The sequence below is a fragment of the Aethalodelphis obliquidens genome, unplaced genomic scaffold (assembly GCF_003676395.1).
Source record: "Aethalodelphis obliquidens isolate GAN/ISIS:26980383/991018 unplaced genomic scaffold, ASM367639v1 scaffold47, whole genome shotgun sequence".
In the NCBI taxonomy this organism is placed as follows: Eukaryota; Metazoa; Chordata; class Mammalia; order Artiodactyla; family Delphinidae; genus Aethalodelphis; species Aethalodelphis obliquidens.
The window spans coordinates 779067-798526 of record NW_020837991.1 but is presented as its reverse complement, the minus strand read 5'-3'; the positions used below and the strand labels follow the sequence as shown (position 1 = coordinate 798526).

The 19460-nt window shown below is 39.1% G+C and overlaps 1 protein-coding gene across 5 annotated transcripts in view; it reads right to left on the bottom strand.

The window, feature by feature from the left end:
• Positions 1 to 19460, bottom strand: part of OCA2 (OCA2 melanosomal transmembrane protein) — a 257199-nt gene that overhangs the window by 117910 nt on the left and 119829 nt on the right. For all 5 annotated transcript variants that reach the window (XM_027082471.1, XM_027082468.1, XM_027082473.1 and 2 more), the window contains one exon: positions 4661 to 4793. In XM_027082471.1, coding sequence (XP_026938272.1) covers positions 4661 to 4793 — 133 coding nt within the window. The remainder of the gene's footprint in view (positions 1 to 4660; positions 4794 to 19460) is intronic.

Sequence of the window (19460 nt, the reverse complement as noted above, 5' to 3'; positions counted from 1 at the left end):
AACTTCAAAGCTTTTGCACAGCAAAGGAAACCATAAACAATACCAAAAGACAACCCTCAGTATGGGAGAAAATATTTGCAAATGAAGCAACTGACAAAGGATTCGTCTCCAAAATTTACAAGCAGCTCATGCAGCTCAATAACAAAAAAACAAACAACCCAATCCAAAAATGGCAGAAGACCTAAGTAGACATTTCTCCAAAGAAGATATACAGACTGCCAACAAACACATGAAAGAATGCTCAACATCATTAATCATTAGAGAAATGCAAATCAAAACTACAATGAGATATCTCACACCAGTCAGAATGGCCATCATCAAAAAATCTGGAAACAATAAATGCTGGAGAGGGTGTGGAGTAAAGGGAATACTCTTGCACTGCTGGTGGGAATGTGAATTGGTACAGCCATTATGGAGAACAATATGGAGGTTCCTTAAAAAACTACAAAGAGAACTACCATATGACCCAGCAATTCCACTACTGGGCATATACCCTGAGAAAACCGTAGTTCAAAAAGAGTCATGTACCAAACTGTTCATTGCAGCTCTATTTACAATAGCCAGGAGATGGAAACAACCTAAGTGTCCATCATCAGATGAATGGATAAAGAAAATTTGGCACATATATACAATGGAATATTACTCAGCCATAAAAATAAATGAAATTGGGCTATTTATAATGAGGTGGATGGACCTAGCATCTGTCCTACTGAGTGAAGTAAGTCAGAAAGGGAAAGACAAATGTCATATGCTAACACATATATATGGAATTTAAGAAAAAAAATATGTCATGAAGAACCTAGGGGTAAGACAGGAATAAAGACACAGACCTACTAGAGAATGGACTTGAGGATATGGGGATGGGGAATGGTAAGCTCTGACAAAGTGAGAGAGTGGCATGGACATATATTCACTACCAAACATAAAATAGATAGCTAGTGGGAAGCCGCCGCATAGCACAGGAAGATCAGCTCGTTGCTTTGTGACCACCTAGAGAGGTGGGATAGGGAGGGTGGGAGGGAGAGAGACGCAAGAGGGAGGAGATATGGGAACATATGTATATGCATAACGGATTCACTTTGTTATAAAGCAGAAACTAACACACGATTGTAAAGCAATTATACTCCAATAATGATGTAAAAAAAAATTGGCAGAAGACCTAAATAGATATTTCTCCAAAGAAGGCACACAGATGGCCATTAGGCACATGAAATGATGCTCAGTATCACTAATTATTAGAGAAATGCAAATCAAAACTACAATGAGGTTCCACCTCACACCAGTAGGAATGGCCATCACTGAAATGTCTGCAAATAATAAATGCTGGAGAGGGTGTGGAGAAAAGGGAACCCTCCTATACTGTTGGTGGGAATGTAAATTGGTGCAGCCACTATGGAAAACATTATGGAGTTTCCTTGAAAAACCAAAAATTAGGTTACCATATGATCCAGCAATTCCACGCTTGGGCACATATCCAGAAAAGATGAAAATTCTAATTCAAAAGGATACATGCAGTCAAATGTTCACAGGAACACTCTTTCCAGTAACCAAGACATGGAAACAATCCAAGTGCCCATCAATAGATGATTGGTTGGAAGATGTGGTGTATATATGCAATGGAATATTACTCAGCCATAAAAAGAATGAAATATTGCCATTAACAGCAACATGCAACATGGACATAGAGAATATCATACTAAGTGAAGTAAGTCAGACAAAGACAGACAAGTATTATAGGATATCACTTATACTTGGAATCTAAAAAATAACACAAATTAATCTATATACAAAACAGAAACAGACTCACAGACATAGAAAATAAACTTATGTTTAGCAAAGGGGAAAAGGAAAGGGAGGCATAAATTAGGAGGATGGGATTAATGGATACAAACTATGATGCATAAAACAGATAAGCAACAAGGATTCACAGTATAACACAGGGAACTATACTCAATATCTTATAATAACCTAATAGAAAATAATCTGAAAAATATATATATATATAACTGAATTACTTTGTTGTACACCTAAAACTAACACAATATTGCAAATCAACTATACTTCAATTTTGAAAGTTCTATAGCCATTAAAAGGATAATGAAAAACTATTATGAACAGTTTTAGAATAATTCTTTCAACAATTGAGGTACGATGGACAAATTCCTTTAAAGACATAAACCACAAGTGAGCACTCAAGAAGAAATAGATAACCTTAATAGCTAGCCCTATATCTATTAAGTAATTTGAATATGTAGTTAAAAACTAGAAGGAAGGAAAGAAAGGAAAGGAGGGAGAGAGGGAGGCCCAAGCCTTTAAATATCCTGGCAAACATTTAAGGAAAAAAGTAGTAGCAATTTTACACCATCTCTTCCCAAAAACTGAAGAGGAGGGTATACTTCTATATTCATCCTTCGAGGACAGCAAAAGCAGACATTTCAAGAGAAGACACTACACACCAATATCCCTATTGTACAAAGATATAAAAATTCTATATAAAATATTAGGAAGAAGCAGCATGAGTTGATATTTGGTGACCAGAGGGGCAGACTCTGGTTATTATTTGTGCTTTTCAACAAATAAGTCGTTCTCTCCCATTCTGATCACTTGGCAGGCTGACTCATCCTGGCCCCTGCAACTGGTGACAGGGTGAAAACTGAGGCCTGGTGACACTCAGGATGAGCTGTGGCACTCAGTGGCAGAGTGGAACATGTGGTTCTCTCAGTCTGATGACCAGCAGCTCAGGGCTCTGAGAACTATTGACCAGGAAGGCACTGCCAGCCCACAGTGGGCATGAGGCCAAAGTGAGGAAGAGTCACTGAGATTTCAGTGTTACTTTTTACTGCAGCATAATCAAGCATCTGACAGATGCTCTCTGCACACCAAAGACCTGCTGAACCCAAATCTCTGGGGTAGGGCTTAGTAATCTGTAGTTATACCAAGCACCCCAAAATTGGAGACCCCTGTACCCAACAGTGGCTCAGAGTGATTGCTCTGGCTCTGCACAGCTCGCCATGTGCTGATTTACAGCCTGTCTTGGCATTGCCATAGGGTTTCAGCATTATCCATGTCCCAACCATCCCCTCCTCCTTCCCTCAAAGTTTTCCTCAGCTCCTTTCTCTGGAAGAGTGGAGGAGTCAATTACACAGATTTGTTTCTATACTTCCAAATCAGTATATCTAAATTAATCTCAAGATAAGACTCTCCAGAAGAGATTTCCTGGGGGTGGGCCTGGTAACCTGTATATATAACAGTTGTTCCCGAGTCATTCTGATCACCAGGTTGGTTGAGGGATGTTGGGGAGAGGTGCAGCTGTGCCCACACAAGCTTCTAGAGACAGATTAGCCATTGTAATTGATTATAGTCTCCTTAGCTATCCATTGGTATGATCCTTTCCATTAGAAAACTAAACCTAAATATTGTTACCACACTTTACATATACTAGTTGATGATAAAACATTTTGAACACCTCTAACTTGTTGCTATGGGTTGAATAGTGTCCCCCCAAAGTTCATGTGTTGAAGTCCTAACCCCCAGTACATCAGAATGTGACCTTATTTGAAAATAGGGTCATTGCAGATATAATTAGCTAAGGTGAGGTCATTAGAATGGCCCCAAATCCAAGATGACTGGCGTGCTTACAAATGGAGAAATGTGTACACAGACACACACAGCGAGAATGCCATATGAACATGAATACAGCCATCTAAAAGCTAAGGGGACAGGGCTGGAACAGATCCTTCCTCACAGCCAACCAATCCATGATTTTGGACTTCCAGCCTCCAGAACTATGAGGTAGTAAGCCACAATAGGTGGCTTATTAAGCCACCTTAACTTCTATGGAAATAAACCGTCTTTTGTTTAAGCCACCCAGTCTGTGGTACTTTGTTGTAGCAGCCCTAGCAAATTAATACACTGGTCAGTGAGAAACATGGATCAAGGTACCTCATTGCAAGAAATATCTATTTTAAAATAAAAAGCAAATGTTGATTAAAATTTTCTTCAAAACAAAGAAGTAATGGAATCATTTGTAGTGGTCCCCTATGTTACAAAGGCAACCTGCACAGTGTCTTGCACAGGGCCTGGCCAAGAAGAGGCTGGCTGTTTCCCAAATAGTCTATTGCTTCTAATCTATCCTGACCAGTAATGCTCTCAATAAAACATCTACTAAAAATTTTAAGTAAGGAAAATGCAAAACCATAAGATGGCCATGAGCCCTATTCCTCCTGGTCACTGCCTCACCAATATGATCTTGATTGACACAGTATTATATCCCCTGTGCTTGATTATGCTGCCATTTTTGTAATCTCATTTAGTTTCAAACTACAACATATTAGCACAGTCTATATGCTATGCTATTTGTATTGTATACACGTGGTTTAATGCTGTCATGACATGCAAATTGTATACAGTGGACATTGCTTCCCACATTTCACTCTATAGAAAACTAAAGAGGCACAGCTCATGGATTTAAAGCCCCTGAAAGCACACTGCATACCAGGAGGCAGACAGGGACATGCTAGTGTGCAGCATCCCAACGACTTATGCTTCCCTGATATTTTACAGGTGATTAACCTCTTAAATTTTCGTGGCAACTTCCCCCAGAAAAAATAGTATCTTGGCAGTAAACTCTGGGGCTATATGAGGAGTTACGTCCACTCACCAACAATCTCACTGGGTTCCTTGTTATACAGCTTTTTGTTCCAGTAAAGTAGTCTGAGGAGTGGAAAGGAGAACAAGAGAACGAAGCAAATCCCAGCAAACATGTGTGCGGTGAACCCAGCGAAGTCCAGACCCTAGAAACAGGAAAGGAGAAGTGAAACCACAGACTGGCCTTCCCGCAGCACAGGTGCAGCCCCATGGCAGGGTCCAGGGTGGGCTGAACTCGAGGGCCGTGGAACGTAGCACAAAGCCCACAGAACAGGTACTCTTCACCATGATTTTGAAAACATTCAGGATTTGTTTCTTTCACACTGAAAAACCAATTATTACCTGAATGACAAGCAAACTTGGGAGGAAACAAAAACAGGTCATCACATCTAATCCCAACCTTAGCTGTGTCTACTTCACCATGGGACTAACTTGTCCCCCAGGATTCAGTGAAACAGGACTGAGGGGGACAAAACATACAACTATCACTACCATAGAGAAAATAGATAACCAACAAGAACCTACTGTTATAGCACAGGGAACTATACTCAATATTTTGTAATAACCTATAAGGGAAAAGAATCTGAAAAAAATAGATATATATGTAAGTATAACTGAATCACTTTGCTGTACACCTGAAACTAACACAACGTTGTAAATGAACTATGCTTCAATTTAAAAAAAAAAAAAGACCATGAGGCAACATTCTCCCATTTGAAGGTAAATTGGCTTTTTAAAATATTTCACTTAAGTCACTGCCATCAATTTGAAAGAGGACTGTCATGCCTGGAAAGCACTGTCCTCCACATATTACCCAGTGGCCATCAGGACTGAAGCCCCCCAGGGTGTCCCAACCAGCTCCAAGGGTCCTAGGCAGGAGCCTCTCCTTCCCTTCACACTTCCTTTGCCTGTCTGTGGGCTATTTTCCACGGTCAGCCGCTGAGAACATCTTTGTTGTTGGATGAAATCCCTGCTAGGTTAATTTGTTAGGGAATATGTCATCAACAATATTAGTCAGTTTTTTTCCTTTTGTTTATACTGTGCTTAAACCTTCAGCAAATACATGCCCTCTGAGCACCTCGCAGGACAGATGAGGCTACTGTCCCCACGAAGCAGGCTGTGAGAATCAGCTTCTTACTGGCAAGAACTCCAGGTCTTTTTCTGTAGTGTTCATGGACTACTGATGCCACAAAAAGGGGTCAGAGGCACAATGACAAAGCATTGGGGGTGACCCCCAGGCAGGAGAGACCATGGGGGTAGGGAGAGTAGGTCCAGGGGTCATTAGTGACCATCTTGAGAGACCATGCCCAAGGCAGCAGTCAAGAAGACCACCTTCCAAAGGCCTGAGCTGGAAGGAGTGATTTCAATTATATTAGTTGTTGTTTATTAAAATTTAGTTATTTGTCCCCCTCATTTCTGGAAAAGGCCTGAAACCACTTATAACATTGCTAAACATACGGCACAACTTAGAAGCCATTATCAGTAAGTTTGTATCAAAATTTAGGCTAGGCAGTGTGCAATGATCTGAAGTTCTTATTCTCTTGCAGTTTATCTGCACATACATATGAATATGAAACAGCATATGAAACAGCATATGAATAACATATGAGGTTATATGAGGTTAATCACATACAGAGAGCAGGGAGACCTACCAAGATGTGGGACTCATGGAATGCTTTTAACGGCCATATAAGAATTCATCACTTTTCTGGTAGTTCTTCAACAAGGATATTACCTTGGACTTTGTGTTTATCTATAGAATGCATGCCCCAAATATCTGGTTTAAAAAAGGTCCAAGACACTTTTAGGGGCCCCTGAAAATCATTTAGTTTCTTCTAAAATCAGAAACAAAACAGAAAACCTTTTGAGTCAAAGAAGATGGTTTAAAATATAATATTAATATAATATTAACATATTTTTCTATATATGAATTCAGTCATGAATGTAAATGTAATTGTAATTAATATTACAAGTAATGTAATAACATAATTAGTGTAAATGTAATTAATATTTTTTGGAGGGAGGAGCGCATGAAGGCAGAAATACTTACATCCTGAGTAATTCTGGGTCCCTTTGGGACACAATACAGGTATCCCCCACTTTTTCAGATTTCGCTTTATGTCACTTTGCTTTTACAAAAGACCTACATTAGCACCTGTTTTCGCTAAGAAAGAAATCTGAGGAGGATTTTCACTTTTATGAAAACAGGTGATTGCTCTTTTAACTTTATGCCATTTTGGCTTCTGAAAGGTTTCATAGGAAAGCTCTATTTTCGGACAGTGGGGAAAACCTGTAACAAAGCTATAAAGTAACAAAACCACCCACTATCATACTTACATCAGTGCAGTGCTTAAATGCAGCCCTTTCTTGCAAGGTGCTGGCTCTGTTTCTTCCCTCTCAGCCTTGTTTCATACTGTTTTGGTTTTGAAGCGTGCCCCAAGGGCACAGCAGCCTGGTGGGAGAGCCACAAGGAAGGTCCCAGCAGTGCACGCCACAGAGGCCTGATGGGAAAGGCCTGAAGAATGTCCTAGTGCACACATCTCTGGGGCACAGTAGGAAATGCCTTCCAATGATGTGTGAGATGCCATTCAGAAGAAGAGGGTACATGGTTCCCCTAAAGAGACTTCCCTAGGGCTGTTTAAAATGTGGTTGAGGGAGGAGCTTCAAGATGGTAAATAGTAAGACACAGAGATCACCTTCCTTCCCACAGATACATCAGAAATGCATCTACATTTGCAACAACTCCTACAGAACACCTACTGAATGCTGGCAGAAGACCTCAGACCTCCCAAAAGGCAAGAAATTCCCCACGTACCTGGGTAGGGCAAAAAAAGAAAAAACAGAGACAAAAGAATAAGGACTGGACCTGCACCAGCGGGAGGGAGCCGTGAAGGAGGAAAGGTTTCCACACAATAGAAGCCCCTTCGCGGACGGAGACTGTGGGTGGCGGAGGGGGGAAGCTTCGGAGCCACGGAGGAGAGCACAGCAACAGGGGTGCGGAGGGCAAAGTGGAGAGATTCCCACACAGAGGATCGGTGCCGACCAGCACTCACCAGCCCAAGAGGCTCGTCTGCTCACCCGCCGGGACGGGCAGGGTCTGGGAGCTGAGGCTCGGGCTTCCGTCGGATGGTAGGGAGAGGACTGGCTGCGTAAACACAGCCTGCAGGGGGTTAGTGCACCACGGCTAGCCAGGAGGGAGTCCGAGAAAAAGTCTGGACCTGCCGAAGAGGCAAGAGACTTTTCTTGCCTCTTTGTTTCCTGGTGCACGAGGAGAGCGGATTCAGAGCCCTGCTTAAAGGAGCTCCAGAGACGGGCGCGAGCTGCGGCTATCAGCGCACACCCCAAAGACGGGCATGAAACTCTAAGGCTGCTGCTGCCGCCACCAAGAAGCCTGTGTGCAAGCACAGGTCACTATCCACACCTCCCCTCCCAGGAGCCTGTACAGCCCGCCACTGCCAGGATCCTGTGATCCAGGGACAGCTTCCCCGGACAGCTTTCCCTCAGGCTGGTGCAACGTCCCACTGGCCTCTGCTGCCGCAGGTCTGCCCCGCACTCCGTACCCCTCCCACCCTGAGTGAGCCAGACCCCCAAATCAGCTACTCCTTTAAACCCGCCCTGTCTGACCGAAGAACAGATGCCCTCAGGCGACCTACAGGCAAAGGCGGGGCCAAATCCAAAGCTGAACCACAGGAGCTGTGCGAACAAAGAAGAGAAAGGGAAATCTCTTCCAGCAGCCTCAGGAGCAGCGGATTAAATCTCCACAGTCAACTTGATGTACCCTGCATCTGTGGAATACCTGAATACACAACGAATCATTCCAAATTGAGGGGGTGGACTTTGGGAACAACGATATATATATACTTTTCCCTTTTTTTCTTTCTGTGAGTGTGTATGTGTATGCTTCTGTGTGTGATTTTGTCCGAATACCTTTGCGTTTACTATTTGTCCTAGGGTTCTCTCTGTCCGTTTTCTGCTTTTTTTTTTTTTTTTTTGGTTTTTTTAAGTATAGTTTTCAGCACTTGTTATCATTGTGGATTTGTTTTTTGGTTTCTTTGTTCTTTCTTTCTTTCTTTTTAATTACTTAAAAAAATAAAAATTATTTTTTGTTTTTTATTTTAATAACTTTTTTTATTTTATTTTATTTTATCTTTTACTTTCTTTTGTCTCCCTTTTATTCTGAGTCGTGTGGATGAAAGGCTCTTGGTGCTCCAGCCAGGCATCAGGGCTGTGCCTCTGAAGTGGGAGAGCCAAGTTCAGGACATTGGTCCACAAGAGACCTCCCAGCTCCACATAATATCAAACAGCAAAAATCTCCCAGAGATCTCCATCTCAATGTCAAGACCAGCTCCACTCAACGACCAGCAAGCTACAGTGCTGGACACCCTATGCCAAAAAACTAGCAACACAGGAACACAACCCCACCCATTAGCAGAGAGGCTGCCTAAAATCATAATAAGGTCACAGACACCTCAAAACACATCACCAGAAAGACAAGATCCAGCTTTATCCACCAGAACACAGGCACTAGTCTCTCCACCAGGAAACCTACACAACCCACTGAACCAACCTTAGCCGCTGGGACAGACACAAAAAACAACTGGAACTACGAACCTGCAGCCTGCAAAAAGGAGACCCAAAACACAGTAAGTTAAGCAAAATGAGGAGAGAGAAACACACAGCAGATGAAGGAGCAAGGTAAAAACCCACCAGACCTAACAAAAGAAAAGGAAAAAGGCAGTCTACCTGAAAAACAATTCAGAAAAATGATAGTAAAGATATCCAAACTCTTGGTAATACAATAGAGAAAATAAAAGAAATGTTTATCAAGGACATAGAAGAACTAAAGAGCAAGCAAACAATAATGAAAAACACAATAAATGCACTTAAAATTTCTCTAGAAGGAATCATTAGCAGAATAACTGAGGCACAAGAACAGATAAATGAATTGGAAGATAAAATAGTGGAAATAACTCCTGCAGAGCAGTATAAAGAAAAAAAGAATGAAAAGAATTGAGGACAGTCTCAGAGACCACTGGGACAACACTAAATGCACCAACATTCGAATTATAGGGGTCCCGGAAGAGGAAGAGAAAAAGGAAGGGACTGAGAAAATATTTGAAGAGATTATAGTTGAAAACTTCCCTAATATGGGTAAGGAAATGGTTAATCAAGCCCAGGAAGCACAGAGAGTCCCATACAGGATAAATCCAAGGAGAAACACACCAAGACACATATTAATCAAACTATCAAAAATTAAATACAAAGAAAATATTAAAAGCAGCAAGGGAAAAACAACAAATATCATTCAAGGGAATCCCCATAAGGTTAACAGCAGATCCTTCAGTGGAAACTCTGCAAGCCAGAAAGGAGTGGCAGGACATATTTAAAGTGATGAAAAGGAAAAACCTACAACCAAGATTACTCTATCCAGCAAGAATCTGATTCAGATTTGCCGGAGAAATTAAAATCTTAACAGACAAGCAAAAGCTAAGAGAATTCAGCACCACCAAACCAACTTTACAACAAATGCCAAAGGAAATTCCCTAGGCAGAAATCAAAAGAGAAGGAAAAGATCTACAATAACAAACCCCAAATAAGCAAATGGTAATAGGAACATACATATTAATAATTACCTTAAATGTAAATGAATTAAATGCTCCAACCAAAAGACATAGACTGGCTGAATGGATACAAAAACAAGACCCATATATATGCTGTCTACAAGAGACCCACTTCAGATCTAGGGACACATACGGACTGAAAGTCAGGGGATAGAAAAAGATATTCCATGCAAATGGAAATCAAAAGAAAGCTGTAGTAGCAATCCTCATATCAGACACAATAGAGTTTAAAACAAAGACTATTACAAGAGACAAGAAGGACACTACATAATGATCAAGGGATTGATCCAAGATGAAGATATAACAATTGTAAATATTTATGCACCCAACATAGGAGTACTACAATATATAAGGCAAATACTAACAGCCATAAAAGGGAAAATGGACAGTAACACAATCAAAGTAGGGGACGTTAACACCCCACTTTCACCAATGGACAGATCATCCAAAATGAAAATAAATAAGGAAACACAAGCTTTAAATGATACATTAAACAAGATGGACTTAATTGATATTTATAGGACATGCCATCCAAAACCAACAGAATACACTTTCTTCTCAAGTGCTCAGAGAACATTCTCCAAGATAGATCATATCTTGGGTCCCAAGTCAAGCCTTGGTAAATTTAAAATTGAAATTATATCAAGTATATTTTCTGACCTCAATGCTATAAGACTAGATATCAATTACAGGAAAAAATCTGGAAAAATACGAACACATGGAGGCTACACAATACACTACTTAATAACCAAGAGATAACTGAAGAAATCAAAGAGGAAATCAAAAAATACTTAGAAGCAAATGACAATGAAAACACAAGGACCCAAAACCTACGGATTCAGCAAAAGCAATTCTAAGAAGGAAGTTTATAGCAATAAAATCCTACCTTAAAAAACATCTCAAAAAAACAACCTAACCTTCCCCTTAAAGAAATTAGAGAAAGCAACACAAGAAACCCCAAAGTTAGCAGAAGGAAAGAAATCATAAAGATCAGATCAGAAATAAATGAAAAATTAATGAAGGAAACGATAGCAAAGATTAATAAAACTAAAAGTTGGTTCTTTGAGAAGATAAACAAAATTGATAAACCATTAGCCAGACTCATCAAGAGAAATAGGGAGAAGGCTCAAATCAATAGAATTAGAAATGAAAAAGGGGAAGTAACAACAAATACTGCACAAATATAAAGGATCATGAGAGATTACTACAAGCAACTATATGCCAATAAAATGGACCACCTGTGGTCTTCCCTGGTGGCGCAGTGGTTGCGAGTCTGCCTGCCGATGCAGGGACACGGGTTCGTGCTCCAGTCTGGGAAGATCCCACATGCTGCAGAGCAGCTAGGCCCATGAGCCATGACCGCTGGGCCTGCACGTCCAGAGCCTGTGCTCTGCAATGGGAGAGGCCACAACAGTGAGAGGCCCATGTACCGCAAAAAAAAAAAAAAGGACCACCTGGAAGAAATGGACAAATTCTTAGAAATGAACAACTTTCTGAGATGAAACCAGGAAGAAATAGAAAATATGAACAGACAAATCACAAGCACTGAAATTGAAACTGTTATTAAAAATCTGCCAACAAACAAAAGCCCAGGATCACATATCTTCACATAAGAATTCTATCAAACATTTAGAGAAGAGCTAACACCTATACTTCTCAAACTCTTCCAAAATATAGCAGAGGGAGGACCACTCCCAAACTCATTCTATGAGGCCACCATCATCCTGACACCAAAACCAGACGAAGATGTCACAAAAACTAAAACTAGAGACCAATATCACTGATGAACATAGATGCAAAAATCCTCAACAAAATACTAGCGAACAGAATCCAATAGCACATTAAAAGGATCATACACCATGACCAAGTAGGGTTTATCTGTGGAATGCAAGGACTCTTCAATGTATGCAAATCAATAAATGTGATACACCATATTAACAAATTGAAGGATAAAAACCATATGATCATCTCAATAGAGACAGAGAAGGCTTTCAACAAAATTCAACACCGATTTATGATAAAAACCCTCCAGAAAGTAGGCATAGAGGGAACATACCTCAACATAATAAAGGTTATATATGACAAACTCACAGCCAAAATCGTCCAAAATGGTGAAAAACTGAAAACATTTCCACTAAGATCAGGAACAAGACAAGGTTGCCCACTCTCACCACTATTATTCAACATAGTTTTGGAAGTTTTAGCCACAGCAATCAGAGAAGAAAAAGAAAAAAGGAATCCAAATCGGAAAAGAAGAAATAAAGCTGTCACTGTTTGCAGATGACATGATACTATACATAGAGAATCCTAAAGATGCTACCAGAAAACTACTAAAGATAATCAGTGAATTTTGTAAGTAGCAGGATACAAAATTAATGCACAGAAATCTCTGGCATTCCTATACACTAATGATGAAATATCTGAAAGTGAAATTAAGAAAACACTCCCATTTACCATTGCAACAAAAAGAATGAAATACCTAGGAATAAACCTACATAAGGAGACAAAAGACCTGTATGCAGAAAATTATAAGATGCTGATGAAAGAAATTAAAGATGATACAAATAGATGGAGAGATATACCATGTTCTTGGATTGGAAAAATCAACATTGTGAAAATGACTATACTACCCCAAGCAATCTAAAGATTCAATGCAATCCCTATCAAACTAACACTGGCATTTTTCACAGAACTAGAACAAAAAAATTCACAATTTGTATGGGAACACAAAAGACCCCAAATGGCCAAAGCAATCTTGATAAAGAAAAACGGAGCTGGAGGAATCTGGTCCCTGGACTTCAGACTATACTACAAAGCTACAGTAATCAAGACAGTATGGTACTGGCACAAAAACAGAAATATAGATCAGTGGAACAGGATAGAATGTCCAGAGATAAACCCATGCACAAATGGTTGCCTTATCTTTGATAAAGAAGGCAAGAATATACAATAGAGAAAAGACAGCCTCTTCAATATGTGCTGCTGGGAAAACTGGACAGGTACATGTAAAAGAATGAAATTAGAACTCTACCTAACACCATACACAAAAATAAACTCAAAATGGATTAAAGACCTAAATGTAAGGCTAGACACTTTCAAACTCTTAGAGGAAAACATAGGCAGAACACTATGACATAAATCACAGCAAAATTCTTTTTGATCCACCTCCTAGAGAAATGGAAATAAAAACAAAAATAAACAAATGGGACCTAATGAAACTTAAAAGCTTTTGTGCAGCAAAGAAAACCATAAAAAAAGACAAAAAGACAATTCTCAGAATGGGAGAAAATATTTGCAAATGAAACAATGGACAAAGGATTAATCTCCAAAATTTACAATCAGCTCATGCAGCTCAATATCAAAAAAACAAACAACCCAATCCAAAAATGGGCAGAAGACCTCAATAGACATTTCTCCAAAGAAGATATACACATTGCCAACAAACACATGAAGGAATGCTCAACATCATTAATCATTAGAGAAATGCAAATCAAAACTACAATGAGATATCATCTCACACCAGTCAGAATGGCCATCATCAAAAAATCTAGAAACAATAAATGCTGGAGAGGGTGTGGAGAAGAAGGAACACTCTTGCACTGCTGGTGGGAATGTGAATTGGTACAGCCACTATAGAGAACTGTATGGAGGTTCCTTAAAAAATGAAAAATGGAACTACCATATGACAGAGCAATCCCACTACTGGGCATATACCTTGAGAAAACTATAATTTAAAAAGTGTCATGTATCACAATGTTCATTGCAGCACTATTTACAATAGCCAGAACATGGAAGCAACCTAAGTTTCCATCAACAGATGAATAGATAAAGAAGATGTGGCACATATATACAGTGTAATATTACTCAGCCATAAAATGGAACGAAATTGAGTTATTTCTAGTGAGGTGGATGGACCCGGAGTCTGTCATACAGAGTGAAGTAAGTCAGAAAGAGGAAAAAAATACCGTATGCTAACACATATATATGGAATCTAAAAAACAAAAAAGAGGTTCTGAAGAACCTAGGGGCAAGATGGAAGGAAAGTTTCAGACCTACTTGAAAATGGACTTGAGGACACGGGGAGAGGGAAGGGTAAGCTGGGACAAAGTGAGAGAGTGGTAGTGTATATATGGACATATATACACTACCAAATATACAATAGATAGTTAGTGGGAAGGAGTTGCATAGCACAGGGAGATGAGCTCGGTACTTTGTGACCAGCTAGAAAGGTGGGATAGGGAGGGTGGGAGGGAGAGAGATGCAAGAGGGAAGAGATACGGGGATACATGTATATGTATAACTGATTCACTTCGTTATAAAGTAGAAACTAACACACCATTGTAAAGCAATTATACTCTAATAAAAACGTTCTAAATTAATAAATAAATGAAAGGGGTTGAATAATTGCATTCGCTAGTGCTTAGCCTGCCTGGAACAGGCAAAAAGAAACAAATGTAACCAGCAAAGGAGGACAATATCCCAGGCAGCCTGTTGGGAGATGAAGGGACAATGTGTCGTTGTATATGGGATCCTAAACAGCACTGCAGACTCGTGCCTACTCCAGGGAGAGCTGGTGGACCCTGGAGGTCTGCCCATCTGCCTGTTCAGTACTAGAAATTCTGCCAATGGTGAGCCATCCCAAGAGACCTAGGAAGAGTGAGCAGAGTGTGCAAAAGTTAAGTTGGAAGAACTTTCCTCACAACTTCTTGTAATTTCTGCCTAATCCTGAGACAGAGAATGTGAAGATTTTTCAGATGTGACTTCTTGACTGTTCTAAAGCCTAGTAGTGGTTTTTTATTTTGTTTTGTTTTTTTTAATTTTTATTTTATGTTGGAGTATAGCTGTTTTACAATGTCTTAGTTTCAGGTGTACAGCAAAGTGATTCAATTATACATATGCATAAATCTCTTCTTTTTCAGATTCTTTTCCCCTATAAGTTATGACAGAATATTGAGTAGAGTTCCCTGTGTTATACTGTAGGTCCTTGTTGATTATCTATCAATATTTTATATATAGTAGTGTCTATATGTTAATCCCAAACTCCCAATTTATCCCTCGCCCCCAGGTTTCCCCTTTGGTAATCAAAAGTTTGTTTTCATAGTTTGTGAGTTTGTTTCTGTTTTGAAGTTCATTTGTACCATTTTTTAGTTTCCACATATAAGTGACATCATATGATATTTGTCTTTCTCTGTCTGACTTACTTCACTTAGTATGATAATCTCTAGGTCTGTCCACATTGCTGCAAATGGCATTATCTCATTCATTTTTATGGCTGAGTAATATTCCATTGTATATATGTACCACATCTTCTTTATCCATTAGTCATGGACATATAGGTTTCTTCCATGTCTTGGCTCTTGTACATAGTGCTACCATGAACATTACAATGCATGTATCTTTTTGAATTATCTCCAGAAATAATTTGTCTGGAGTGGGATTGCTGGATCATATGGTAGTTCTATTTTTAGCTTTTTAAGGAACCTCCATACTGTTCTCCATAGTGGCTGTACCAATTTACATTCCCATCAACGTGTAAAAGGGTTCCTGCTTTTCCACACCCTCTCCAAAATTTATTGTTTGTAGATTTTCTGATGATGACCACTCTGACCAGTGTGAGGTGATATCTCATTGTAGTTTTGATTTGCATTTCTCAAATAATTAGCAATGTTGAGCATCTTTTCATGTGCCTCATGGGAATCTGTATGTCTCCTTTGGAGAAATCTTTATTTAGGTCTTCTGCCCATTTTTTGAGTGGGTTGCTTGTTTTTTTGATATTGAGCCACATGAGCTGTTTGTAAATTTTGGAGATTAATCCCTTGTTGGTGGCAACATTTTCAAATATTGTCTACCATTCAGTGGGTTGTCTTTTCATTTTGTTTATGGTTTCCTTTGCAGTGCAAAAGCTTTTGAGTTTAATTAGGTCCCATTTGTTTATTTTTGCTTTTATTTCCATTACTCTAGGAAATGAATCGAAAAACATATTGCTGCAATTTATGTCAGAGGGTGTTCTGCCTATATTTCCCTCAAAGAGTTTTATACTATCCAGTCTTACATTAAGGTCTTTAATCCACTTTGACCTTATTGTTGTGTATGGAGTTAAACAACGTTGTAATTTCAGTCTTTTACATATAACTTTCCAATTTTCCCAGCACCACTTATTGAAGACACTGTCTCTTCTCCACTGTATAGTCTTGCCTCCTTTGTTGTAGATTAATTGACCTTAGGTGCATGGGTTTATTTCTGGACTCTGTATCCTGTTCCATTGATCTATATTTCTGTTTTTGTGCCAGTACCATACTGTTTTGATTACTATAACTTTCTAGTATAGTCTGAAGTCAGGGTGCTTGATGCCTCCAGCTCCATTTTTCTTTCTTAGGATTGCTTTGGCTCTTCAGAGTCTTTTATGTTTCCATACAAACTTTAAAACATTTTGTTCTAGTTCTGCAAAAAATTCCATTGGTAACTTGATAAGGATTGCATTGAATCTGTAGATTGCCTTGGATAGTATACTTATTTTGACAATATTCATTCCTCCAATCCAGGAACATGGTCTATCCATTTTTTAGTGTCATCTTCAATTTCTTTTATCAGCATGTTATAGTTTTTGCAGTATGGGTCTTTTACCTCCTTAGGTAGGTTTATTCCTAGGTATTTTATTCTTTATGATGTGATGGTAAATGGGACTGTTTCCTTAATTTCTCTTTCTGGTTTTTCCTTTTTAGTGTATAGAAATGCCACAGATATTTGTGTATTAATTTTGTATCCTGCAACTTTACTGAATTTGTTGATTAGCTCTAGCAATTTTCCGGTAGCATCTTTACTGTTTTCTATGTATAGTATCATGTCATCTGCAAATAGTGACAGTTTAACTTCTTTTCAAATTGCATTCCTTTTATTCCTTTTAAATCTCTGATTGCCATGGCTAGGACATCCAGAACTATGTTGAATAAAACTGGTGATCATGTACATCCTTATCTTTTTCCGGATCTTAGAGAAAATGCTTTCAATTTTCCATGGTTGCGAATGATGTTTTCTGCAGGCTTGTCATATATGGCCTTTATTATGTTGAGGTATGTTCACTCTATACCCACTGTTTGGACAGTTTTTTTTATAATAAATCAGTGTTGAATTTAATCAAAAGTTTTTCTGCATCTATTGAGATGATCATATAGTTTTTATTCTTCACTTTGTTGATGTGGTATCACAATCAGTATCACACTGAGTAATTCGCAGATATTGAAAAGTCATTGCATCCCTGGGATAAATCCCACTTGTTCATGGTGTACGGTCCTTTTAATTTATTGTTGAATTCAGATTGCTAGTATTTTGTTGAGGATTTTTGCATCTATGGTCATCAGTGATATTGGCCTGTAATTTTCTTTTTTGTGGTATCTTTGTTTAGTTTTGGAATCAGAGTGATGGTGGCCTCATAGAATGACTTTAGGAGTGTTCCTTCTTCTGCAATTTTTTGGAATAGTTTCAGAAGAAAGTATTAACTCTTCCTTAAATGTTTGATAGAATTCACCTGTGAAGCCATCTGACCATGGACATTTACTTGTTGGGAGTTTTTCAATCACAGTTTCAATTTCAGTACTGTGATTGCTTGTTCATATTTTCAATTTCTTCCTCACTTAGTCTTTGGAGATTGTACCTGTCTAAAAATTTTTCCATTTCTTCTAGGCTATCCATTTTTTTGGCATACAGTTGCTTGTAGTAGTCTCTTATGATCCTTTGTATTTCTGTTGTGTCAGTTATATCTCCTCTTTTTTCATTTCTGATTTTATTGATTTAAGCCCTCTCCCTTTTTTCTTCTTCTTTTTTTTTTTGCGGTACACGGGACTCTCACTGTTGTGGCCTCTTCCAGAGCACAGGCTCCAGATGCGCAGGCTCAGTGGCCATGGCTCATGGGCCTAGCCATTCCGGGGCATGTGGGATCTTCCCTGACCCGGGCACGAACCCATGTGCCCTGCATGGGCAGGTGGACTCTCAACAACTGCATCACCAGGGAAGACCTCCCGTTTTTTCTTAATGAGTCTGGCTAAAGTTTTATCAATTTTGTTTTTCTTTTCAGAGAGCCAGCTTTTAGTTTCATTGATCTTTTCTATTGTTTTCTTCATCTCTGTTTCATTTATTTCTGCTCTGATCTTTATGATTTCTTTCCTTCTACTAACTTCGGGTTTTGTTTGTTCTTCTTTCTCTAGTTGCTTTAGATGTAAAGTTAGGTTGTTTGAGATTTTTCTTGTTTCCTGAGGTAAGATTGTATTGCTATAATCTTACCTCTTAGAACTGCTTTTGCTGCACCCCACAAGTTTTGGATGATCATGTTTTCATTTTCATTTATCTCTATGTATTTTTTTAATTCCTCTTTGATTTCTTCAGTGACCCATTGGTTGTTTAACAGCATATTGTTTAGCCTCCATGTGTTTGTGTTTTTTGTAGTTTTTTCTTGTAATTGATTTGTCATCTCATAGCGTCGTGGTTGGAAAAGATGCTTGATATGATTTCAATTTTCTTAAATTTACCAAGGATTGATTTGTGACCCAAGATGTGATCTGTCCTGGAGAATGTTCCATGTGCCCTTTAGAAGAATGTGTATTCTGCTGCTTTTGGATGGAATGCTCTGTAAATATCAATTAAGTCCATCTGATCTAATGTGTCATTTAAGGGCTGTGTTTCCTTATTGATTTTCTCTCTGGATGATCTGTCTATTGATGAAAGTGGGGTGTTAAGGTCCCCCAGTATTGTTGTGTTACTGTCGATTTCTCCTTTATTGGCTGTTAGTATCTGCCTTATATATTGAGGTGTTCCTATGTTGGGTGCATACATATTTACAATTGTTATATCTTCTTGGATTGATCATTATGTAGTGTCCTTCTTTGTCTCTGGTAACAGCTTTTATTTTAAAGTCTATTTTGTCTGATATGAATATTGCTACTCCAGCTTTTTTTAAAATTAATTTATTTATTTATTCATTTTTGGCTGCACTGGGTCTTTGTCGCTGAGCACAGGCTTTCTCTAGTTGCAATGAACGGGAGCTACTCTTTGTTGCTGTGCACAGGCTTCTTGTTGCAGTGGCTTCTCTTGTTGCCAAGAACAGGGTCTAGGTGCACAGGCTTCAGCAGTTGTGGCACGTTGGCTCAGTAGTTGTGGCTCATGGGCTCTAGAGTGCAGGCTCAATAGTTGTGCCACATG